Source organism: Astyanax mexicanus, chromosome 6, assembly GCF_023375975.1.
Source record: "Astyanax mexicanus isolate ESR-SI-001 chromosome 6, AstMex3_surface, whole genome shotgun sequence".
Classification (NCBI taxonomy): domain Eukaryota; kingdom Metazoa; phylum Chordata; class Actinopteri; order Characiformes; family Acestrorhamphidae; genus Astyanax; species Astyanax mexicanus.
This window is the reverse complement of record NC_064413.1, coordinates 47234576-47262157: the sequence shown is the minus strand read 5'-3', so window position 1 is coordinate 47262157 and position 27582 is coordinate 47234576. Positions and strand designations below refer to the sequence as shown.

The following is a 27582-nucleotide window of genomic DNA, read 5'->3' as shown; positions in this document are numbered from 1 at the left end:
TTGTGGACTTAACTGTAAAACTGTAAAAAAGTGTACTTAACTGTACTAAAATGTACTAAAACTATTTTAAATATACTTAAGTAACATTTCAACATACTACTACATGTATGTAACCCCCCCATATATTAAATTGATATGATTACAGTAAAATTATAATACATTTAATAAGTACTACAACTGTATCACTACTATACACTGAGTATATTAGAAATATACTAAGAATTTATGTTAAATATATTTACATTAGAGTACAAATATGCTTCTTGTTCCTGTCTTTTGTAAGTAGCACACTTCTAGCACACTTCGTTTATTTTTTATATATATATATATATATATATATATATATATATATATATATATATATATATATATTTAATATACTGTACTACAATTTTTAGCATGTTACAAATTTGTATTTTTTTTATTTGACATTTAAATGTTATTTAACACTGTTTACTCTAATTTACTTATATATATTGTCCTAATTATATTTACAGAGCATTGAAATACATTTTAACTGTTATATCAATACAATACCTAAATATATTTGTAAAACATTTTACTAATGTAGTAGTAATTTTATTTACTTTCTAAAAAGTTGCACGATACATTACACTTTAAGTAACCTACTGTAACAGTTGTTTTTAACACACTTTCCTACAAATATACAAAAAAATATTTGGAAATAAGTATTTTAGAATTATACTGAATTATACTTACAATAAACTAAAAGTGTTCTTCATAGTAGTCTATTTTTATACACTACATTGTACTTTTTTAAAAGAATGATTAAAGTTTACTTTCAAACATTTCATAAAAGCATAATATTAATGTACTTTTAATATATTTTAAATAAGTACATAAGTATGGTATTATATGTAAAGCATACTTATACATTTCTCAGTATGTTTTAAGTACAAGTAAGTATATTTTGTTTACACCAGGGTACTCATGTTATTTGTATTAAATTTAGGTCATATAAAGTGTGTAGATTCTGATTAGGCTGTGTAATACAGGTTTAGTGAAAGTGAGCAACACACTGCGGCTTAAGGCAGTGGAGGGAACAGACAGCAGGTCTAAGCAGATGCCAGAGAGTCTGTCACAGAGTAAACTTTACCCATCCTTAAGCCCTCTTCTCTGACCGAGCAGATAGCACCACTGTGTCTGTGACCTACATTGCTTCCTGATCAGGTTCCTGCTGTAATGAGCTTTAAGCATCGATTAAGGCTGCATGAGGCGGCGTTTCCCAATCCAGAAAATCCGTTCCTTAATCAGTTCAGAAGTACAGGCAAATCTGATTAAAGCTGCTCCGAGCTGGCTTTTGAGATGTGTGTGGAGTGTGGGAGTGTATGTGTGTTGGAGGGGCCGGGAGGTTGTAACCTTTATCTACAAAACAAATCTATATAAAAGTATATTGGTTACATTTCTTTTTGGGGGGTCCACTCCCCCAACATCCACTGCCTTAATTATCTGCTTTTTCTTAAGGTTATGAACGTTTCTCCCAAGACTGAGAACCCATCACCATCATGCACCCACTGTGGCATCACTTCTTGACATGCAGGCAAGTGAACAAGTATTTGCCCCTTAAACTCGGTTGAATCACCCTTGGTAGCAACAACTATGTTTGTGATAACAGGTAATGGGTTTTAATTGAGCCACATTGGAAGGTTTCAAACATGAACGGTATGTTTAAGAATATACCACAGCATCTCAATCAGACTTTGACTAGGCCACTCCACCTGTATTTTTTTTTTTTTTTAGCCATTGCAAGAGAACTTGCTGGAGAATCATTGTCCTGCTGCCGAACCCAAGTACGCCTGAGCTTAAGGTCACAAACTCATGGGCTAACATTCTCTTTCAGGATTTTCTGTTACAGAGCAGAATTTACAGAGCAGAAATTACAGCAAATTTTCCAGGTCGTAAGGCAGCAAAACAGTCCCAGACCATGACACTACCACCACCAAGTTTCACTTTTTTCTCGTTAGTCCACAGAATTAAAAGAAAAGGGCCCAGTTGTGGCTAGTGAAATTGAACTCAGATTTCCAATAAATTTGTGGTTAATCAAAGTTAATTCATGGAGGGGAAATTACTTTTTCAAAAAGGGCCAGGTTGGTTTGGATAGTTTTTTTCCCTTAATAAATTTGAAAACTTTTTTTTTGTATTATTGTATTTAAGTTTGTTTCAGAATCTGAAAAATGTAAGTATGACAAAAAAGCAAAAACAATAGAAATCTGTAGTGGCAAACACTTTAAACGGTACTGTAAACATAATATATAACACTCCTAATCATCCTTGCTGAAAAAAAAAACACTATGATCAGCTCAAGCTAGTTAAGCTGGTAATGTCTGATGGTTTAGCTGGTCTACAAGCAAAATCAATCTGATCAGGAATGAGAAACTTTCCTGGACACATACATACACACAGCTTCACAGCTCCTGAGCGACACAACTGTTTTTTTTTTCCGGACAGCAGTCTAAGGTCAGTAAGCTTCGGCCCAGTCTTAATAATTCAGTATATTGTTAAGACCCTTGCTTTTCTATACATTACCTAAAACAGAGGTTTTTGAAAATGAAAATCTTGAGTACTTGCTTTCATTGTGAGAACATGTCCCAGTTTGTCCAGGAGTTTTGTCAAAATGTTATTGAGTAGCTCACAGAGGGATTCACATCTGCTCTGTCATTCAAACTCATATCAGTGGTAGTGGGTGAGGACTGAAACTGCAGGTCTGTTATTTTCTCTCCACCCATAATCCGACAGGCCCAGCCTCCTCCCTGGGACTGGCTACAGATCACTCACCCACAATCCCTCAGAGCTGCCTGCCTACACGGCTGTGTTCTAATATACCTTCTACAGACGTGTAGGTCACCTACAAACAAGAGAGCTTTGTAGCACTCATTTAATGATCATCTACTGAGCACTGACTTTTAAATATAACCCTGATAAACTGTAAAAAAAACAAAAAAAAAAAACAGTGTATTATTAATTAAACTGGATTGTAGACTGGAATTGTAACTAGATAGAGTAGTACTATTACACAAACAGAAAAAGAAGAATATATGTTGGGCTAAAATCAATATTTCAAAGTACCTAGTTCCCAAGTAGAATAAAATATTAAAAAACTGAGATACAAGCTTTTTGTATTAAATATTGTAATAAATACTTTTGCACACCGCACTAATCAGTTTTTTATTTGGAAAAAATGTTTTGTATTATGCATCATTTTCTTTCCACTTTACAATTGTATACTCATACAGAGTTCCCCAATGGTGGAACAAACTTCCTTCCACTACCAGATCAGGAGAATCTCTCATTATCTTTAATAAACTCCTAAAGACAGAGCTCTTCAAAGATCACTTACTCTCCTAACACCTCTAACTAACTACCTTCTACTACCAGATCAGGAGAATCTCTTACTATCTTTAATAAACTCCTGAAGACAGAGCTCTTCAAAGAGCACTTACTCTCCTAACACCTCTAACACACTAACTACTTCTAACCTCATTTCCTTCTTCCCCCTCCTTCACTCCTCTATCCCATTATTTCCCTTTGACCTCCTCTAGGCCCTATCTATTGATGTTTGTTTACCTTTAACTTCTCTTACTTTTGTACTTCACTATTGTAAGACACTTTGGACAAAAGCATCTGCCAAATGTAATGTAATGTAATTTACCAGTTTGTGTTGGTCTTTCACATTAAATTCCAATGAAATGAAACATTCTTTATTTATGTTTGTGGTTCTAATGTGACAAAATATGGACAAGTTTAAGAGGTATGAATCTATGAATCTATGAATCTATCTATCTATCTATCTATCTATCTATCTATCTATCTATCTATCTATCTATCTATCTATCTATCTATCTATCTATCTATCTATCTATCCTGTGCACAAGCTATTGTCAATCTATCTTTCCAACCATCCATTCTGTCTGTTTCACCATCTATCTATCTATCTATCTATCTATCTATCTATCTATCTATCTATCTATCTATCTATCTATCTATCTATCTATCTATCTATCTATCTATCTATCTTTTTCACTCACAGCTTTTGTCTATCTACTTATCTATCTATCTACACAGCAATGATCTAAGCGATCTAGAAAGCAGGCACTCGGATTGGAGCGCGACCTGTTGAGCATGCGCTTCCAGCCTATCACAGCGCAGAGGGGCGGGGCGTGTCTAAATACGGGTGGGAAATGAGCGCGTGTTCTTTCGGAGCGGAGCTTCATAAAGCGCGCTCTGCTCGGTATCTCTATTTAAAGTCCTCCTGGAGAAGCGAGGTTTTAGCACCGTGTCAGTGATTCAGAATGAGGGAAATAGTTCATGTTCAGGCCGGACAGTGCGGCAACCAGATCGGAACCAAGGTAAGAGTTCTGCCTTCCACTGTTCAGAGGAGTACAGTGAAAACATGCTGTCTGTCTACAAAACTGCATTTAACTACTTATAACAGCTCTTTTTAACTGTATAATTAACCTTATATATATATATATATATATATATATATATATATATATATATATATATATATATATATATATATATTATATGCTGATCTGAACAGTGTGTGTAATAGTATAATATAGTGAAGTGTAAAGTAACTGGTGGAGACTGGGTGTGGTGGGATGATGACCACTCTCTGAACTCCTGTAGGAATGCAGTTGGCTGTGTGTATAATCTCAGATTGAATGTGTGTGTATTAATGTGTGTGTTTTGTCGCTGTTGTGTTGGTGACACATGCAGTTCTGGGAAGTTATAAGTGATGAGCACGGGATTGATCCAGCAGGGAACTATGCGGGTGACTCAGCCCTTCAGCTCGAGCGGATTAATGTGTACTACAACGAGGCATCCTGTGAGTATCCTACCATCTGTGTGTGTGTGTGTGTGTGTGTGTGTGTGTGTGTGTGTGTGTGTGTGTGTGTGAGAGAGAGAGAGAATGCATGAATCAGCATCATTGTTCAACCACACAGGTTGTTTGTGCAGTATTAGGATGTGGGATCATCCATATATATCATGTATAAAGTAAGATGCCACTCAAAAGTCTTCCCACTTTTGCCTTTTTATTTTTGACATAATGTGAATGGTGTTTTTTTTTACATTGTCTCTAAATTGCAGATTGATAAGATCAATAGAAATGCTCCTAAATGGCTTCATCAAATATGTTTTTACTAACTTCAATTGAAAGTTTATAAAAAAGTTAGAAAAAAGTTTAAAAAGTTAAGATTTTATACAGAGTCAATCAAAAGTTTAGACACACCTTCTCATTTAGTGTTTTTCTTTATTTTGTTTTTTTTTTTTATTGTAGATTAATATTAAAGACATTAAAAAGTTAAGGGACACATAAGGCATTACATAGTAAATAGTAAAAAGAAAGGTGTGTGTCCTCCACAATTCCATGATCTAAACCTGATGATCTAAGATGGTGATTTGAGGTTGAAAAGCAACAACTTTTGTTCAGCACCTCCAGAAACTCCTTCAAGATGCTGAGAAAACTATTTCAGACTCTCATGAAGACACAGAGATTAAAATACCAAGAGTGTGCAGATCTGTCCTCAAAGATAGGTGTGCTACTTGTGTATAAAACATTCATTTATTTAACACTTTTTGTTTAAAAAATAATGTAGCATGTGTTCCTGTATAGCTTTAACATAGTCTCCAATATTAAATTTACAATGTAAAAAATCATAAAAAGAAAGAAAAAACAACACACTGAACGAGAAGATGTGTGTCCAAACTGGTTCAATATAACGACTTATTTACTGCAAATATCTATATACACAAATATATGGAGCAGGAATTTATATTATGTCCTGTGACTTTTGCCATGTCCTCTGGAAGCCTGTAGGATTGACCTGTAGTATATGTGTGTAGGGTCTACTCCATTGAATGTAGAGAGTAGCTTGTCTGTTAGCAAGGACAATTCTAGTCAGATGCCACAGGTCACAATCATCACCACACACTGTGCTGTCCACTGTGGGAGGGAATGCCTTATATTATGTATTTCCGGTAACCATTTGATTTTGTAGATGAAAGAATGTTAAATGCCCACATAACTTTATTTACTTTATAATTATTCATCTGTACCCACTAACAGGCCTCACTAAAGCTACCTTAATATACATCTCCTTGCCATGAGGCCATGAGACACTGGCCAGTATTCATCCTCACTCACAAGATAACACCTTACAGGTCATACAGGTGTGGGTGTTCCATGATCAATTTACACACTGATAACACACTGATATCCCTTGACTTTTGTCACGTCAATGTGTATATCGTTGCATCTCCAAAACAGCAACTTTGCAGGAGAGAGATAAAACCTTTGTAACTTTCAATGGAAGTCAGTGTAAAAAAGAGTTTATTTCAGTTAATTTTAGAGAATTTCTATTGGTCTATTTATTTAGAAATCCTAACACAATGTAAGGGCGATTTTGTGTGTTCCAATATTGAACTAAAAATCGAAAAAATGGAGATACTTGTTTTTTATTGGACAGTAATATGTTTTTTCTTTTTCCCCTTGTATTTATTACTTGCATGTGTCACGCCTGGCCCTGTTTCCTGTCTGTCCTCGTGCCTGTGTTGTCCCACGTGACCCGTGCCCCTGTGTTCTGCCTGTGATTTTCCATTACCTCATGTCTCATTTGTAGCTCCACCCCTTCCCCAGGTGTTTCCACTCCCAGTGTGTTTCCTGTTTAGTTAAATAGCTTTCCTCTGTCACCTGTCCTGGTCGGTCTTTGCACTGTCTCCTGTCGTTTGTCTTCCCGTGTTCCCAGAGTTTCTCTCCGTGTTTCTCTCCGTGTTTCTCTCCGTGTCTATCTTAGTTTAATCCTTGTTATTATCCTTGCCCTGTTTAGTTCATAGTCTTGTTTCATTATTCATTTTGTTTTCCTTGTTTAGTCTCCCTATTTGTTTGTAGTATATATTTATCTTCCTGTTTATTGTTATTTTCTAGTTCCCTGTGTTTTCCCTAGTTTATTCCCTTGCCCTGTTTTAGTTTATCCCGCCTAGTTTTATAGTCTCCCCGTTTGTTTATCTTTAGTATCTCGTTTGTTTGTTAGTTTTAGCTCGCCTCTGTTTCTTGTTTTTCTTTGTTTCTTGTTTACTTGTCTCTTTGTTTAATAAATTCGCCCTACCTGTGTTTACGTCCGCCTCCTCGTCTCTCTGCCTGGGTCAACCCATGACAGCATGACTATTTGTATGCAAGTAACTATATGTAATATATCAATATATCAAATGCAATCAACACATTTAATTCATGAAAATGTAAAATTGTATTAAATTATTAAAAAGGAAAGATTGTGTTGTGTAATAAGAAATGTTTGAGTCTAACCATTATCTTCATCATTATTTTTCCATTACCCTTATTAGCCGGAATCTGCTTTAACATTTTAACGCAGAACATTTGTCATAATAAAATCTGGAATAAATTATCCTCTGCCTTTCAGAACAGACCTTAAAATATATGAAAACAAGCACACATACACCTACCCCTGCAACTTCAGCCCTCACACAAAGACTCACCTCAAGGTTTAATCATTTCGTCACTCTAAAGGAATCTATTTGGCTCCCTGGTCTTTATTTTTTAGTAGGCCTGAATGAAGGCTTCTGCTTCTGCTTCCCCTTCACTGAGCACTTTTATAGATATCAACACAGACTAAATATAACCCTTCTGTTTACGTATCTCATTCTTTCATTTAATAAATGGTTTGGTCTGAATATAGTAGCCTACTGAACTGACTGTGTGTGTGTGTGTGTGTGTGTTCTTTTTGTAGCTCATAAATATGTTCCTCGAGCAGTACTGGTGGATCTGGAGCCCGGCACAATGGACAGTGTCCGGTCCGGCACGTTTGGACAGCTCTTCAGACCAGACAACTTCATTTTCGGTAAGATTTGATTTATATAGCAGGTAGTTTAATGTAAACAAGTTGCTATTGAACACAAATGTTTAGAGATTCTTCACCGTTCCAAATCTAGGTCCAGGTTAGATGGAATAATGCTGGTTTTTAATCACAGTTTTCATGCATCTTGTCATGTTCTCCTCTACCAGTCTTACACACTGCTTTTGGATAACTTTATTCCACTCCTGGTGCAAGTAGTTCAAGCTGTTTGTGGGAAATTGAGGGCCATGAAAGATAAATTAAGGTATTCCTAATTTGGGAATTAGACCTGAAATCGTCATGAACAAATGATAATTATATAGGTATAAGTATTAAAAACAAAAGTAGTAAAAAACAAACTCTATTCTTCCTTGGTCCTATTTTTTCTTTTCATGTTGTACTAGAGAACGGAATTGTGAAATTGTGCGTAACAGAGGGCCCTAAAAGATAATCTACAGATCAGTTATGTCAACTGCATTTATAGACTGTATATGAAAGGTAATTCAGTTTGGAAAAGTCTTTTATAGCCCTATTCAAACTCTTGTTTCCAGACTGCAATTGAAAAAAACAGGAGGACCAGGGAGTTTTTGGGGATTTCTTGGTCACGTAACATCGCGTTCAGTAGCTCCTCCATTTCCACTCGCGGTTGTGTTTACGTGGATCTCTGTGGAAATGCACGCCCAAAGTGTTATTACGGTGCGTGGCAGTGGACAAATAGCTATTTTATTAAACACAAGGTGATAGAAAATCAGAGATGTGCATCTGGATGGGACTAAAATTACTGGAGGACCACGGAGTTCAAAGAAAAACAGTAGATAATTCAGCCTGTAATTTTCTCCAAGTAAGTCTGAGAAAAACACAAACAGTACACGGTCGTTCCGGACAGGAATAAAATCACAGAGGACCCCCTATAAAAGAGAAAATTAACCCAGCAACCCTGAGAAACTATAATAATAAATATTGTCCTGATATGGCTTATGACAGGCTTTGGGACGCTAATGTATGTAGAGATAGCAGCATGTGGTCATGTGATGTAGTGGCTGATGGAACATGAATGTGGTCTAAATCTTGTTGGGTGTATTTTTTTCTGTTCAGGAAGAAAACACTTTAGAGACTAATTTCTTATCTGAAGGCAATCAGCTTTGAACGCACATCAGGAAGTGAGAATGATCTACACTGCAGGCATGTAACAATAATAGATATTATCCTGATGTATTTTTCATATCATGACCAACATTCAACCTGAAATTACCATCTATTGAAGTCCTTTTTTTACCGTTTTTTTTTTATTATTATAATTATTATTATTATACAGTCATTCAGTGTAATGATATGAAATAGACACACATCGGCCTATCGCAAATATCTTAATAAAATTGATAATATTGTAGCATAATGCATTTACTCATTATTTTAAATGCAATTAACATTTATTTTTAAAAAATCATTTAGACACTGAAACTGGAACATAATGTTAAAATTAATTAAACTATTGTTTCTAACATAGTTAACATACCAACTCATTCATAATAATGGGGTTTTCTGGCTAAGTAAACACAATGTGCAATATTGAGATCAGAAAAAAAGACTAACGTTAAGTCAGTAATTTGTAAGATAAATCAATAACGTTATTATTGTGACTGGTCTAGACGCATGCACATAAAGAAAACAAAGCACATGAACATAAAAGAGTGCAGATTAAAACTGTAAAAAGGAGGTTAGATCTAATCATTTAGGTTTTCCTCTCTCATGAATATTTCTTGAAAGACTCATCAGTGTTCTGGTCTAGACTGATTAGAGAGAGAGCACACAGAGTTCATCAGATTAATCATGTCTGACTCAGCATGAGCCAGCAGGGACTCTTCCTTTTCCCCATGCTTAATTAAAATTAAGTGTGTTGCCAGATTTTACAACATTTTGTGATTGGGGTTTGATTGAAAAATGTATGTAAGAACGCTTAATTAGTCTCCATATCAGTAGATCCATATCATGTACAGATGTAGGATGATTAGTTCTGCATTACAGACACCACTCCAAATATTCACAAAGGTACTGAATGGAACTCTATTCATCTAAAGAACACGCTTGTTTAGATGAATAAAGAAGTGACACTGACTCATGTCAGACTGATAAGGAGCATCCCATTCTATTGTCAATGCTTTTTTATGGAGATTTATGCCCTGTCCCTATGTATCCCAATTTAAAAAAGTTTTCACAAAAACTGCATTTCTATTAGACTGGGAAAACTGAGCTAATGTCACAATGCATGTATTTTTCTGGCTGAATCTCAAATACCTCTTTACTCCCTACCTAGTGAACAACAGAATGCATAAAACATGTACACGCAGACATGGCATTAGACTTCATATTTCAACATATACGTGAATGGAAATACTCTTCTACTACAAATATATAACGCTCTGTTAAGATTTAAAGGTCTCCTTCTGCTAAAATTCTGTTTTCTTTTTTTTTTTTTTGTGAAATACTATAGGACTCTCTGAGTTGTTTATGATGCTGCACATGAAACTGTTCTTCAGCCTTCATTGTCTGCATTAGCTAGTATAGGAAAAGCCACAGAAAAATGAGTTGATCAGAGAGATGATAAGTGTTTACATCAACAAGTGAGTTCATGGCCCTGCCCACTGCAGTGGGCAGCCTAAGCTCGGCTGATTGATAACGTTTCTCAGCTGCAGGTCCTTTTAAAAATGAACGACGCTGACAGTCTGACGTTAAGCGAAGTTTAAGGGTTACCTTTTCCTAGCACTCAGTGCTGTATCTTTATAACTAAGGCTGTATCTCTAAAAATATTTTGTCCTTTGAGTTTTAGAGCTGTAAAATTTACTATGTGGGGAAGGCAGGTAGGCGTTCTCTGCTGTTAGCCAATCAGAGGCGATACATTTGCATGTATGAATATTCATGAGCAAGAGCCAAAAACTCTTCAGAGATTTTGAGTCTTTCTTCAGATATCTCTAATTCAGTGATCTAAAGCAGGGCTAAATAGAAACACCTAATCAATTTTTTTTCACAAAAAATGGCTCAAATGGTATTCATTCATACTAAAGACCACGACTAGACATTTTAAAATGAATGAAAAAAAAAATGGAATAAGACCTTAAAATCTGTAATTTACTGACTTACATTAGTACACTGGAAAGGGAGTTAGGGTAATTTGGGAATAAATATTCTGTTGTCTCCCTTTATGAGGTACAATTTTCCCATACAGGGCTCGCATGGCTCATGCAAGCATTTTTCTGTGTATTTTCTAAACTAAGGAAGGAAAAAAATATATATATATATAAATATGCATTAAGCTGTAAGCAACTGAATGCCTATGACATCAATGAGTGCACCTTAAAAAGGTACAGTACATAGTCATACACTGTACAACTTTGCATCAGTAAATGCTTTATCATATGACGTTTTCCATATCTATAATCTTTCAGTGGCTACTTTCAGCACGTCACAACACAAACATCATCTCAAACTGGTTTTCATGAACTTGACAGTGAATTCAGTGTTCTTTAGTGACCTTTCCAGTGACTGGATCAGTCTCCAGTGTGACTTCTATGGAATGTGGTAAAACGGGTGATTCTCAGTGTGAAAGTGCTCTTGAAAAATCGACATGAATTGTGTGAAACAATCATGTCTTTAGGGTGCGAGACCCTACCCAGTATTAGTGTAGTGTTCCTCATAATGTGCTCTGTGAGTGTAAGTAATATAAGCATATTGAGTATGTTTAAAGCATGATGCCAAATATCAGCCACCAGCTAGAGGAGCCAGCTATGGAACAGTGGAACTGTGATCTCTGGAGTGATGGTGTGCCATCCAATATCTCTGGGATGAGCTGGAGTGATTTTTTTGATCCAGGACTAACCCTCTAACACCATTAATGCAATTAGATTATATACCTTGACTGATACTAAAAGTTGGATTGCCTGCATTAAAGGGAAATGTGTATTTTCAATCACTTTCATACTCAAATTAAAAAAAAAATACAGTTAATCATTAAATATACTTTAGGGTCAACAAGCACATTTTTGCATCAAATGTTGATGTTTCTGTTAATGTCTTTGTAATAATACAGCACACTAGGTAAATTAATCTTCTACTTATTGCCTATTGCTAGTGTCCAAAAAGATGGATTTATGTGTCAGTCATTTGTCTCTTATCTAGGAATCTAGGTTGATTGTGCATCTGTCTATGTTTTGTGTGAAACTGATCTACTAAATCACTACCTTCATTCTACTTAATTGTATAAGTGTAGAATGTAGCATTCTTTAAATGTAGCATTCTTATTAAATATACTTTAATAATATTGAAATATATACTTTAAATATACTATTAAATATAAATGAGAAAAGAGAAGACACTCCGTAACTCCGGATGTGAGTCATGTTAAGATCTTGTGATAAGATGCTATCGGAAGAACAGACTTCACAGATTGAGCAATTGCTTCAACCCTGTTTCTGTGCTGTGTTAAAACAAATATATTAATAGAAACATTGAGAAACATTCAATGTGATTCAATTTCCCAACTTGTTCATAAGGCTTTAATCAGGACCCTCGACTGGTACTGACTTTACTAACATACATATCAAACATACCAGCTATATTACTGTTGGAATGAAGTGTTACTAAAAAAAAATACCACTTTAACTTGATATTTATGACATCCCATAACTTACTATCCAGTAATTACATGTAAAACTGCAAGTTTATAGGAAAGAGTTTCACCCTCAGCAGTCCTGTGGAGTTTAACAGGTCAAACAGCCAGGCTAAACCTTTTTTCTACACAAGTTGTCGTCTTTGTTAAATGCAAAATGCTGTATGAATGCCAACAAATATTAAAAAAAACATAAATAAATGCTGAACCACATGTATATACTGCCCTGGAAAATGATAAGTTTCCTTGATTTTACCAAATTGAAAAAATCTGGAATATAATCAAGAGGAAGATGGATGATCAAAAGTCATCAAACCAAACTGAACTGCTTGAATTTTTGCACCAGGAGTGAAATACAAGTTATCCAAAAGCAGTGTGTAAGACTGATGGAGGAGAACATGCCAAGATGCATGAAAACTGTGATTAAAAAACAGGGTTATCCTCATAAATATTGATTTCTGAACTCTTAACACTTTATAAAACTTGTTTTCTTTGCATTGTTTGAGGTCTGAAAGCTCTGCATTTTTTTTTTGTTGTTTCAATCATTTCTCATTTTCTGCAAATAAATGCTCTAAATGACAGTATTTATATTATGAATTTGGGAGAATTGTTGTCAGTAGATAGAATTAATAGAATAAAACAATAATGTTCATTTTACTCAAACATACACCTATAAATAGAAAAATCAGAGAAACTGATTCAGAAACTAATGTGGTAACTTATTTATTTTTTTATTTTTTTTAGAGCTGTATATATAATATATAAACAGTAGCTGCAGGTATTGATATTAGGTCCATATTGCACTGGAGCACTTTTGTATTAAGCCACCGATTAACTTACTCTTTGTAGTTTCCATACATTACATATTTCCATTCCACATGTCTGCGAAACATCAAATTGGACTTTCCACACAGTAGATACAAATGAGTGGAAAACTTTAATACCACAGTCCATTAACCTTTGGCTCGTGCAACATACGTTCTGAGACTAATGGAAAAGTGTGCATTATGGAAGATTATTTTTTACAGAAACCGTCAGTCTTTACACTGAACAGAGCAAACATACACACTATCACATGGCTGTGACCTCGAGAATGTGACTAATGCTACAGTTCATCAGGAACACTTTCCTTGATTTTGGGAGATGTCTCACATACTGTACTCCTGCTTTAGCTGCAAACAAAGCCATGTTTAGCAGTTTGCTGTAACGGTAAAGAGAAGTCTGTGGAATTCTCCCACTCCCAAGCATGAACCTCGACTTCACATAGTCTTTACATAGTCTTTCCAGTCTGAATGATTAATGGGGAACAATTGGCACCAGGCTAGCTGTTGCTAACCACTGGTGGGGGAAGGGGGCTGTGGAGATATTAGATTTCATTTTTGTAAAAAAAAAAAAAATCCTCTTCCTTCTCCTAACTTTTCTTTGCTTTGTTTGTGATGGTGCAGGACAGACAGGTGCTGGGAACAACTGGGCCAAGGGCCACTACACTGAGGGTGCAGAACTTGTGGATTCGGTTCTGGATGTGGTGAGGAAAGAATGTGAGCACTGCGATTGCCTCCAGGGCTTCCAACTCACACACTCACTGGGTGGTGGCACCGGCTCAGGCATGGGCACCCTCCTGATCAGCAAGATCCGCGAGGAGTATCCAGACCGCATCATGAATACCTTCAGCGTCATGCCTTCGCCCAAAGTGTCCGACACCGTGGTGGAGCCCTACAATGCCACGCTATCAGTCCACCAGCTGGTGGAGAACACAGACGAAACCTACTGTATCGACAACGAGGCACTTTACGACATCTGCTTCCGCACTTTAAAGCTAACCACACCCACGTACGGCGATCTCAACCACCTGGTCTCAGCCACTATGAGTGGGGTCACCACCTCCTTGCGATTCCCAGGCCAACTAAACGCAGATCTGCGCAAACTAGCTGTCAACATGGTGCCCTTCCCTCGCCTCCACTTCTTTATGCCTGGGTTTGCACCCTTAACTGCAAGAGGAAGCCAGCAGTACCGCGCACTCACCGTGCCTGAGCTCACCCAGCAGATGTTTGACGCCAAAAACATGATGGCCGCCTGCGACCCACGCCACGGACGCTACCTCACAGTGGCCACCGTCTTCCGTGGCCCCATGTCTATGAAGGAAGTGGACGAGCAGATGCTAGCTATCCAGAACAAGAACAGCAGCTACTTTGTGGAGTGGATCCCCAACAACGTCAAAGTAGCGGTCTGCGACATCCCGCCCCGGGGGCTCAAGATGGCCTCCACTTTCATCGGCAACAGCACGGCCATCCAGGAGCTCTTTAAACGCATCTCCGAGCAGTTCTCCGCCATGTTCCGCCGCAAGGCCTTCCTGCACTGGTTCACAGGAGAGGGCATGGACGAGATGGAGTTCACCGAGGCTGAGAGCAACATGAATGACCTGGTGTCCGAGTACCAACAGTACCAGGAGGCCACAGCCAACGATGGAGAAGACACGTTCGAGGAAGATGAGGAGGAAGTCAACGAGTGAATGCTGCTATTTTTTTTTGTGGTGGTGCACACACACATATTATTAATGTGCTGTGAGTTTTTTATGAAGCTGTGATTTTCTTTTTTTATGTGAATTAACATCCTAGTGAACACTAGGAGAAAAGTGTTTGCAATAAACTTTATTGAAAGAGCTAAACTATGTGTTTTCTTATTAATAAGTGTTATAACAGGGGAAATATACAAAAATATTAAATGTTGACTTAATTAGTTTATTAAATAAAAAAATGCACCAGTCGTAGGTTTGGGTTGAGCACTATGAAAGGGACGGAATATAGGAAGTGGACATTTAGGTTTGTGAACTAAAGAAATAAAAAAAAGTTAAATAAAAATAAGATAGAGTTTAAGTTAATTTTCCACCCTGTTATTTTGCTTGAGGATTAAACACAACATCTTACTTTTTACAGTAGGATCGTGTGGGGGAAAAAAAGACAATAATGGCCCAGGACAAGCCATAATGGGCTTGGTTTATGGACATTTTTGAGGATCTATATAAAACAAGTCAAGACTGTGATGTAACAGTTTTGAGTTTTTTGGTGTTGGTCCCGCTTTGTCTTGGTTATCTGTTTTGGCAGATTTTCTTTTAAATAGGACACAATAGCATTTGAGGTTCACAAGATTTATAGTGTTTTAGTTTTTCCCTTCACCTTGTTGAAGCTTAGGTCTAATATTTAGTTATTAATTCTAAAGTAAGAGACTTGTTAATTTTTTGGTAAACCCCTTCAATCAGCTCATCCTATGGAGTCCCACAGGGCTGTGTTTTAGGGCCTATTTAACTGATTGTTGGCCTATTAACTGTGACTGTAATGTAGTTTTGAAAGTGTGGAACATATTTTGACCTCAGACAGGGTCTAAGGGGTTAAAAAAAATGCAATTGTGTGGGATTTTACATTTAAACATTTTAATTTAAGCAAAAATAGGTGTAAAATTCAGTTACTCAGATGAAAACATACCCTATGTTAGCCTAAGCTATCTGCTTAACTAGAAGGGTTATAATTGGTCATAATCAACTTCGGCATTCTACACACAGTGTTAAACTTTCACTTTCAGATCATGTCTATGCTTTAATGCTTTCCCCCCCCCCCCCCCCCCCACAATAGACACAAAAACATATTAGAATTAATTATATCCTTGGTCCCACCATGACGGCATCCACATAAAATTACAGTAATGACTGTAAATTCATTCAATGACCTGCTTATAGCTGAATGAGCTCTACAGTAGGGGTGGGCGATATGGCTCTAAAATAATATCATGATATTTAAGGGTATTTTTGCGATAACGATATACTTGGCGATAAAGGAAAACTAAAAAAATTCATTCATTTCAGCAATATAGTATAAGAGTATAACAGAATAATCATAATATGACAAAATAAATAATATAGCATAAAATAATATAATGCAGCAAATAATATTGCAGAATATTTAGTGGATGCATATAAACTGCAAACTAAAACAATTATACAATAAATACACCTAAAGCTTCACAGTAAATAATAGACTACTTTTAAGACAGAACAGCCCTATTATCACAATATGGATTTTTAATATCATGATATTTCTGTGTCACGATATATTGTATTCGATATTATATTGCCCACCCCTACTCTACAGATAGGATATTGTGTGGAAATGCACTGGCCAGATAATATTTCTGTCACTGCGCTGGATGCAGGTCAGCTTCGTTTAGAGTCCCACTGAGGAGGTGAGGACCGAGCCAGCCGCTCTGAACGCCAAATGCTTTGTTCATTTCCGCTCGTGTCTCACAGCAGACAGGCCTGCCGGGGGACGCAAATCCTGCGCAGTGTGACCTCCCATTATTCCTAACAGCTGCTGAGCAAGGCGTTCTGCTCTCAACGATGTGTACCGAACAATAGAGGACGTCCAGTCTCGACAGAACTATTTGTAGCAACAGCATTCAACAACACAATGAGCGTTTGATGGCATACAGCTGGGTGGAATTCTGTCACAGAGAGAATCGGCTCCTATTGTTTAAACTGCAACAACTCAGACACCCAGTTAAAGGCCACTGGATTTCTGTATAGATGGTTAAAAAAAATCATAATTTTAAAGGCAGAAAAAAAGAGTTTATCTTGCCTTCTTTTAAGTAACTGTTCAGAGAAGGCTTTAAATAATATGTATTATGTTGATTGTGGATCATTGCTGTGAAGATTTGATTGCATTTAGCAAAACAAGAGCATTAGTGAGATCAGGATGTTGGATGATCACCACCTCACCTCATAACCAACTCATCCCAGAAGTACTGGATGGAGCAGCATTATTCCAGAGAAGACAATTCAACTGATGTAGCTCATGCCTGCCCTTGCAAAAGAAAAGTGTATTTAAGTATATTTTTTAAAAGTATACTTAACATGGAAAAGTACAGTACAGGCCAAAAGTTTGGACACACCTTCTCATTCAATGCGTTTTCTTTATTTTCATGACTATTTACATTGTAGATTCTCACTGAAGGCATCAAAACTATGAATGAACACATGTGGAGTTTTATGTACTTAACAAAAAATGACCTGGCCTCCACAGTCACCGGACCTGAACCCAATCCAGATGGTTTGGGGTGAGCTGGAGCACAGGGTGAAGAAGGCAAAGGAGCAACAAGTGCTAATAAACACCTCTGGGAACTCCTTCCTTCAAGTCTATTGGAAAACCATTTCAGGTGACCACCTCTTAAAGCTCATTGAGAGAAGGATGCCAAGAGTGTGCAAAGCAGGAATCAGAGCAAAGGAGGGCTATTTTGAAGAAACTAGAAAATATATATTGTTAGATACATACATCCACATGTGTTGACATGTGTCATGAAAATAAAGAAAACGCACTGAAACAAAGAAGATGTGTCCAAACTTTTGGCCTGTACTGTACATACTTTTTAAAATTAAACTATGTACATAAATACATATTAAATGTACTATTTTGGAACAACTTTTGGCATCTTAAGTATATTTAAATTGTATTATATTTAAACACAACATAAGAGCTTTTAAGTGCAACTTCTGTAAACTTAAATAGATTTAAGCATGTGTTTTGCAAACACTTTTTTAATACACTTGAAATATAATGTAAATGTAATACTTTGCATATTGATGGACATATTGTGTTTAACTTAATGTAGTTTAACACTTAAGAAGTATTTAATGCCACTACATATGTTTTCTATCAACACTATAAAGCATATTGCTCAAAATACATTTTATGTAAATACAGAAAAAGTATATTTAATGTGTATTTTCATAAAATATTTTAAATTGAATATGTACTTTTAGTATTCTTAACCTAATTTGAACATACAAGCTTTTAATGTTCTTAAGTACACTTCCTTTTCAAAGTGTGACATTAGATTAGTACTAATTCATGCATATCTGCTCTAGAAAGTTCTGTTCTACTGGCAATAGTTCTCCACAGGAACTAGAAAAGCTGTGTGTGCATTTACACATCTGTGTCAGCACTGGGTGCAACTTAAGGCAACTGAATGCATTGGTTACTAGGGGTGTCCACAAAGTACATGTATAGTCATGTAAGAAGTGCAACTGAACTTGGGACATGGGACTAGCACAGTGTCCCATGACTTTTGCCATGTCTCACGGTCAGGTCAGGTCAGGTCGAGTTTAACGCCACATCAGCTCGTCAGCTATTTCGTGGCAGGAAAGGTAACGTCTAATCACAAGGTTCTATGATCTCGTCCTCAGAAGAGGACTCGTAGGTCGGTAACAGTACAGACACATTCACTCACACACTCACACCTAAGGGGCAATTTCCAACCAAGTTCCAATTAGCCTGAACGTGCCGTCTTTGGACTGTGGGAGGAAACCGGAGAACCCGGAGGAAACCCACGCAGACACGGGGAGAACGTGCAAACTGCACACAGAAAGACCCGGGTCGCCCCAGCCGGGAATCGAACCCAGGCCGTCTCGCTGTGAGGCGGAAGTGCTACCCACTGCGCCACCGTGCCTCACGTGTCTCACGGAAGCTATGAAATGCTGCACTGAATGTGGATGTCGCTAAGCTGTTCGCATGGACAGTTTAAGCCAGATGCCGTCAGACATGATCATGAACACCTGTGTTGTCCACTGTGGGTGGTAATGACTTCACAAAACTGATTTGCTTTCGTAAAAAAATAAAAATAAAATAAAAAATGAGTTTATTTTCTATAACTTTAACCTAAAATCTTCTTTCCAAATATGAAAGGTCATCATATTACCTTATCATAACTGAAAACTCATCACTGGAATGGCATTTAGGAAATGAAACAGATCCTTCAGCCCAGAGGCTGTTCAGTTCGGCTCACAGCATGTGAGTGGAGTGTTACCATGAGCACAGGTCCAGAGGGTCTGCAGAGGGAACAGCTGCAGTCTGCTCAGCTGTGGGAGGGAAGAGGCTCCGCATGTTTGAGGGTCCGACTCACAGCGGTATAAATCCTGAGTTCAACAGCGCTGGGTTTTGGACAGTCCAAGGGTGTGAAGCTTAAGCTGTGTTATACAGACATTTAAAGCCAGTATAAATCTAAAAAACAGCACAACTGTCTATTTACACAGCCTGTAAACGTCTAAAAAAAAAAAAAAAAACAACGCTCATATTATCTGCAGTGTTTTAACTCTTTTTTTAAGTTTTAAAACTTTTTCATAGCTCTAATAAATAACGGTATGAATCTGTATGTATTACAGACGTTTTTTTATAGACATACAAATCTAGAGTTCAACTCATATGGACTCTCTGTGTAAACTACTTACTTTCAGGCACCTAACCTAACTGCCATACATTAACAGATTTACGTAATATAATATACAGTGTACTATCATATCAATTTAGCGGTGTATGGCGGACGGGGTGCATGGAGAAGGATGGTACACTGGCAGGAGTTCCTGATTCCACAGTGGTTTCTAAACACCGGGAGCATAATTCTCTCTTTGGGGGATGTTTACAGCTTCCCTAGAGCTGTTTATACCATAATAAACTCTGACAGTTTTAGGTATTCGTAGTCAGAGTGTAATACAAGCTCAAACAGGCTGTTAGCAACGCTGTAAAACACGCCACAGCCTAAAGGGGAAATGGTCCGAATGAGGTAATGCTGGCCTATATGTTGTTAATACTAATATATAAGTATTTATGTAGCAAAATAGGTCTGCCCTGTATATAAAAAGTGCACTGAATCTCAATCAGTTCTACCATTAAAACCATCTGACCTGTGTATTCAGCTCTCAGATCAAATAAAAAAAATTAAATAAAATAAAAAAATGGGAGGGTAGTTTGGGAGACGCACTGGGTGATGTATGGGTTTAGAGGCAGGGCAACAGCAGTGTGGGCAGTGTGATAGCGGTGAGGTGAACATGGTTGGATGTCAGCGGGGGGGGGGGGGATTATTGATTGACTGATCTATATATTGTGATGTGTCGGCGTACTAAAGTAAAAGGAAATATCATCTTCCCTTTTAGCACAGTTGAACCTGAGAGGGCGCCGCAGAGGCAAAAATTACCACAATAAAAGTATTTTTTAAATGTTAGGGAATATTTTAACACATTTTAAGTAGGGCTGATATATTTCATTACTTCAGACGAAAATATTTAAGATTTCAATAAAAAAATAATATATATGATTTAGGGTTTAGTGCCTTAAGCACTAGATCAGTAGATGAGCAGTAGATCATTTAAGTCCTAGTCCTAGCAATTGTGAGGCAGGTACCTAACTACTACTGTTAACAAAGTAGATAAGTAAATATTCATCAAAACTGTATAAGGCTGCAAAAACAGCTCTATATCTCTCAGCTCACTTTCTGACTGCTGAGGGAGTCCAGAACCAAGAAAAAGCATACTGTTAACTTAAACTTTTAAATGTAAAAAACAACTTTGAGACATAAAAAACAATACTTTTTAAACTTTTTTTTACCCAATTGTGCTTAGCCATTCAGTCTACCCACTCACTAGGACTCACCCTGCTGTCAATGTTCTCCAACAGTAGGAGGTTGAGGACAAGCCCACACTGAGATGGGGAATTCTAACAGCAAAGCACTGTTTTAATCAAATACAGAACATTGTATAGGAATGTGTGGAAACCCCATGTCTAACACATCATCAGCATCAGGGTGTGGTGTGGAAAGAGCGTGCCATGGACCTAGAGAGAGCTCTATTGGGCTTTGGCATGCTAATAATGGCAAAATGACTCAATTTAAAATAAGCTATGGTATATTTGGTTAGATTAGATGAATACAAACCTTAATATAATGTATAATTAAGCTATATTTGGCGAGTATTGTTATAGCACTTCCTACAGTTCCAACTCAGTTCTAACTGCTGAATGATAGAGTGTGCTGTTCTGAGGAAATTGAACCACTGTAACTACTGCAGCTGAGCTAAATCCAGTGATTTATGTTCTGGTGTTTTGCCTGGTCAACACAAAAGCATTTAATTAGCCTGTGTGCTGTTTAGTGAATCACACTGCTGAAGATGCACTTGTGGATGCTCTGGGTCTATCTGTGAAGTGCATTCCCGCACAGTTAATCTAACCTACATACTGCATTTACTGTATCTCTCTCACACTATCAGCTCTAGTAGAGTCTCAGCTCGCTGCATGATCCTCTCAACAGACTGCAGCTGAAACACAGCCCAGCTGCCTATTATGGGATGTCTGTAACACTGGCCTCAGACTGCAGTTAGGAAAATATTACCTAATATGGGACAGGTCCAATAATGTGAGATTGACTCTGCTGGTTACATTAGTCCAATGTTTAGTGATGTCCAGAGCCCTCTGCTGGACAAATTATCAGTCCAGGTCCCCTGGAGCCTTTATATTAAGAGTCTGTCTGTCTGTCTGTCAATTATTTGGTTCATTCCAATTTTTCAGTTTCTACCAATTAGTATTAATCTGTATCAATTATCAACTACTGTCAGTATTTACTAAATATATAATAAATATATAAATAAAATTAAGTACTTTTTTAACATATATTAATTATTCGATAAGTAAAAATGATTTAGCCCGTACTAAGTAATCAGTATTTACTAATTATTTAATAAATACTAACTATTCTGCACCAACTTATTATTCATTAGTATAAGTACTCATTTTTTTAGCATCTACTTATTCAATAATTTGAATCATTCAGTACATACTAATTAATTAGTATTTACTAATTAGTCAGTATTTGATAATTGTTCAATAAACACTAATTATTCTGAAGAGATCACATTTACAAATGCACCTTCACACTCATGCATCTCTAAAAAAATGGTTCTTTCATTTATTAAAAGTCTCTAAATTTAACTCAGTAATCCGAAAATATCATATAAATTGTATATTAATAAAAAAAAGCAATAAGATGAATCTTATTCTGTAGCTTGTAAAGTCTATTTACTACTCTACTGTATAATTCTATAAGGGGCATTTTTGTATTTTTGAGGGTAAATAAGTGGTTTATGGAGGAGCAGGGGTTTATGGGGGATTTAATGACTGAAATAAAATGTTTCTGTGGCGCTGTTTCACATCAGTGCAGTTCACACACTAGCTACAGCTAGAGTGGCTGAACGATATGATATAAATTAAATTATTAATGTTTTTGACTGTCTCTCACCGGACAACAGAAACAGCAACTATATATATCCTCTTTCACCCTCTGTATTAGTAAAGAAATACTGTGTTTTTTTCTTGGTAAAATCAAGTCGACTTATATAATATTTTTATATCATATATCATAAAAACACACACACACACACACATTCACAAACAGCTATAGTCTGTCACACACACCAGTAGTGCTGTGCAATATGACGATAAATATGGAGGGGACAATAGAAAAGTGTCTATCAGACTACTTACCTTCTAACGTCCCTATTGTTTCTGGAGTAATTTCATCAATTATTCATGCAAATATATATAATAGGCTACGATGAAATGTATTGGCGTGGTCACTTTGCATAAACTCGGTTTATATAAGTGATAATAAAGTAATCTTCGCAATAACAGCCTCATAATGTGGTTTTGTGACTGGTTTTGTGGTTTTGACGAGCCAGCAAGGACACGCCGCTTTGCGACATGCTTTACGTTATTAAACTCATGAGAGCTGAACAATGGAGACGCATTATTCTTTTGAAAAAATTAGCTACTGCATCTACCTCATTTGTTTTCATTTGATACATATATATTGCTGCTTTAAAAGGTAGTAATTCTCATTTTTGAAGGTTTGGTTTAATGCCACTTTAAAATAAAGCTGGAAAAAGTAAGCAATGATATTATTTTGCCATATTTTTTCAAAGAATAACTGAAAACATACTTAAATGTGATATATCATGATATATATATATCGTTATCGTAAAAAATTCCCTATCGTGATATATGATTTTTCCCATATCGCCCAGCACTACACACCAGGTCCATTGAACACAGTCAGGTAAAATAGAGGATTTATAGAGCTAAATATTTTAATATATATGTATTAATGCACTAAAACAGTTTTAAAGTTGAGAGACATTTAACTCCTTCCCACCATCTCAAACACCACATTTGCTACGGTCGTACATCTTATTGTTAAACCCCAAACCTAACATAACCCCAGTGGACACCCACGTGTGTTCACAGTGTCTTCTTTCTTCCAAACCAAGTTATGAAAACCTTTATTAATATTCTTATTAAAAGCTGTGAGGAAAGATACTTATGTGTTTCCTCATTTATTTCTTAGTTGTTTTAAAACAAATTTAACCCTTTAATCCTAAAGGCCTGTCTGTGGGCACCAGATTACTAAGTAGAACTATTTCACTACTGTACTAAAATGCTTTTTCAAGTATTTATCCAGTATACATATATTTTTTTAGACTTCCACTTTTACTTCATTACATTTTTCAGATTGTTTATGTGCTGCATCATCAGTAAAACCAGAGCAGTAAATGCTTGGCACTGTTACCGGGTTTGATGAAGCTCCTCATCATTAGAAGAATCAAGAGATCAAGCTGATTTTATAAGAAGATCTCGCTGCTCTTGTCCTGCCTTTAGCACTGCTTTCTGTAATAACTACACTAATAACACAGTAATGTACTTTTACTTTCAGTACTTCAGTACTATATTTTACAATAAACTACCTGCAATACTAAAGTACAAAAATGTTGAATACTTTAATACTTCCACTTAAGTGTTGAGCTTAAAGAACACTGTAACTTCTATTTAGCTCCCTTTTTTTTGATAGAACACTCAAGTCTGGGTCTCTTTTAACAACTAGTTACTGAACAATTTGAACTTTTTTTTGTATAATTGTTCAGTGTATAAAAGTGTATACTGAATAGTTAATAGGGACTGAACTATGACTACTTGAATAATGGAATAGTAAGTACTGGTAGATCCTTATAATTACCAGTTACTACATAACAGATTTAAGTAGAACAGAATTAAAATAAAAGTATATATTGACTGATTAGTAAAAAATATATAATTAAAAGCCTAAACATTGTATATTTGTTAATATGGTAATAGAATTGGTCAGAGTTCATTTTAAAGTAGAACCTTAACAAAGCACCATTATAGACTTTACTTATACCAATGTTAAGTGTAATGCGACTATTTGACCAAAAGATGGCAGTATTTTACAAACTCAAATCTCAGGGGTGCTAAAGTCTGGCTGATCACTGCTCCATTCAGAATCTAAGCAAGATTCATTCACACAAATGATAACTTTTTTAAATGCCCAAAAATCATCTAATAAACATTGAATTTGGTCAGACACTGAACAACTAAAGACACTGTAATGTGAATTTGCATAACAGATTTGCAGATTTGAACACATTTTATGATTTTAATAGCGAGTTTCTCTGGGGTTTAATCATACTTGTAAAAGATGAGCTTCATAATGTTGATAGTCCAGACTGACTCTGTATGTGTGTGTGGGTGTGTGAGATAGAGAGTGTGTGTAAATGTGTGTGTGAGTGTGTGTCCAGTATTTTAAGACAGAGCTGATCTCAGGAGGATCTGTGATTTGCAGGAAGGATTAATGAGTTAGGAGAATAGAGCTCAGCTCAGGACACATGGGAGTGTCTTATTACTGGCAATTAACATAACGGCAGAGAGTTTTTACACAACACAGATCCACATTAGCTGGCCTGTGGCTGGAGCAGCCTGCTCTTTTCCTTTTTTTCTATAGGAGTGAGTTGATTAGGAATTCTGTGCACTTGCTGTCTCTCCAGCACAACAGATAGCCACAGAGGCGCTCGGCACTCAGCTCATCAAAAGAACAAACCACAGAACCCCCTTCATTCACACACACACTCTTATACACAATACACACACACAGAAAAATCCAATCCAACACTTTCTGCATGCGTGATAACAGGGGGAAAATACATAATCAAAAAATCAGCAAGGCTGGTTCAAATAAAGCAGATGAGAAATGCAGATGCTGCTGAAAGAATAGCTTGACCATTTTTTGGTGCATTTGATGCATAACCCAGTTATGAGGCATGGAGTGCTGAAAAGCCTGCAGGCTGGTCAGTGCAGTGGAGAGGAGTTTGTGTGTGTGTGTCTATATGTGTGTGTGTGTGTGTGTGTGTGTGTGTGTATGTGTCTATGTGTGTGTGTGTTGCACGCATGGCACAAGAAGGAGCTTTGGCAGGACACACTGAACACAGCAGCCACGACTGAGGCACACAACTCCTGAGAGCGCCTGCAGGAAAAGGCCCGGCTGCCAGGGAAACGGGAAGAAGGCGACCCAAAGGAGGCAAGTCCTCAACAAGAACAAGGGGGCGGGCAGCAGAGAGAGAGAGAGAGAGAGAGAGAGAGAGAGAGAGAGAGAGAGAGAGAGAGAGAGAGAGAGTTGGAGAGAGAGAGAGAGAGAGAGAGAGAGAGAGAGAGAGAGAGAGTTGGAGAGAGAGAGAGAGAGAGAGAGAGAGAGGGTGAATTGAAAGGCAGTCAGAGAGGAGGGAGGGAGGAAGGGAGCAGAAAGAAGTGGAGGGAATAGAAAAAGAGCAGTGGTGGGTATGAAGGGGCAGTGAGAGAGAAATCAGAGAACTAGGAGAGAGAGAGAGAGGGATATGGACTAGAGAAAGAAGTAAAGGAGGAGAGATAGAGCATGGAAACAGAGAAATAGAGAGAGAGAAATAGAGAGAGAGACAGAGAGAGAGGAGAGGTAAAGGAAGGAGACAGAGTGAATGACAGCAGAGACAACTGGGAGAGACAGAATAGGATTGAGCAAGATTGAGCAAGAATGAAGGAAAGAAGGAAAAACAAGGAGTGAGAAAGAAGAAAGAAGGGAAAGGAGAGAAAGACTTGTTTAGAAAGAAAGAGTGACAGAACGAGAAAGAAAGGGGAAGAGGGGAAGATTGAGAGATTGAGAGAGGAGGAAGAAGACAGATAGAGAGTAGGTAAGGATAGGGAAGAGAGTGTGGGAGAGAGAGAATGGGAGAGAAAAAAGAGGAAGTAATAGTGAAGGAGAGATAAAGAAGGGGAAAAGAGAAAGGGGAGGGACTATTAGAGAGTGTGTGAGAGAGAGAGAGAGAGAGAGAGAGAGTAGAACAGGGAGAGAGACAGACAGAGAGATAAGTAGGAAACGAAAGCAAGAAAGAAAGAAGGGGAATATAGAGAGGGAGAGAAAGGAAAGAAAGAGGGGGAGTTGAAGAGTGAGAAGAAGGTGACAGAGAAAGAAAAGGCAGAGAATTACAGAAAGAGAGAGCAAGAGAGCAATCAAGGATAAAGAGAGAGAGAGAGACAGAAAGAATAAGATTGAGAGGAAGAACAGAACAGAAGAACAGAAGCTGCACTGCTGGTTTAATTTTTTTATTTGCACAATAATCTAGGATAAATAATCTTGGGGAAGTCAGGGCCAGCACCGGGCATGGGGGCGTCTCAAGAGGAGAAGAGGAGCAGGGGACACTCTGCTGACCTACACACCCTGCTGGGGGTGTCCAACAGCCCCCAACACTCAGCCAAGACCACCAGAGATGACCAGAGAAGGACCAGTGACCACTAACAAAGCTTTCTTTCAGCTGCTGCTGGACGGTGGTTCACTTACACCCCCCCGCACACCCAGGCTGAACCGGACACGGGATCGTCCGGTCCGGTCAGTGTGTGATGTTGTGGACAGTGCGGAGCGTCCCGGGACTGGGCCGGGGGGGCACCGTGCTCAGGTGGCTGCGGGGCAGAGTGTGTCGGCGGGGGGTGCTGATCTTCGCCCTGCTGTGGCTGGTCTCCTGGCTGTCCCTCAGTGGCCTGCTGTTCGTCCACAGGAGCATGTTCTCTGACCTCTGCACCGACCACAAGAGCAGGAGGATCCTCCAGAGAGTGGTGGGTGCTATCTTTCACTTTAACTTTGTTTATAGGTGATCACTCACTATAGTCATAAAACTGTGTTATACTGTTACCTATTAGACCAGAGAGACACAGCAAAGTTGGTTAGATGCAGGGTCTTAAATCTAATGCATGGTTTTAGGTGGATTATCCAATATAAAGTCAATAGTTGACCAGTTTTTCAATTTTGGTACCATTTTAAAATAAGACTACACTTAAAAAGGGTTATTAAATGCTTTATAAATTC

The 27582-nt window shown here is 37.4% G+C and overlaps 2 protein-coding genes across 2 annotated transcripts in view; both read left to right on the top strand.

Annotated features, from left to right (window-relative positions):
• Nucleotides 1-4214: 4214 nt before the first annotated feature.
• Nucleotides 4215-15205, top strand: tubb6 (tubulin, beta 6 class V). The gene is made up of 4 exons (XM_022673395.2): nucleotides 4215-4367; nucleotides 4744-4852; nucleotides 7773-7883; nucleotides 13986-15205. Exons 1-4 carry the CDS (start codon nucleotides 4311-4313, stop codon nucleotides 15047-15049), a joined length of 1341 nt encoding a protein of 446 aa, XP_022529116.1. The 5' UTR covers nucleotides 4215-4310; the 3' UTR covers nucleotides 15050-15205.
• A 10726-nt stretch (nucleotides 15206-25931) lies between these two features.
• dipk1c (divergent protein kinase domain 1C) overlaps nucleotides 25932-27582 on the top strand; it is a 36043-nt gene continuing 34392 nt past the window's right edge. The window contains exon 1 of the mRNA XM_007238628.4: nucleotides 25932-27332. Coding sequence (XP_007238690.3) covers nucleotides 27120-27332 — 213 coding nt within the window. The 5' untranslated portion in view covers nucleotides 25932-27119. The remainder of the gene's footprint in view (nucleotides 27333-27582) is intronic.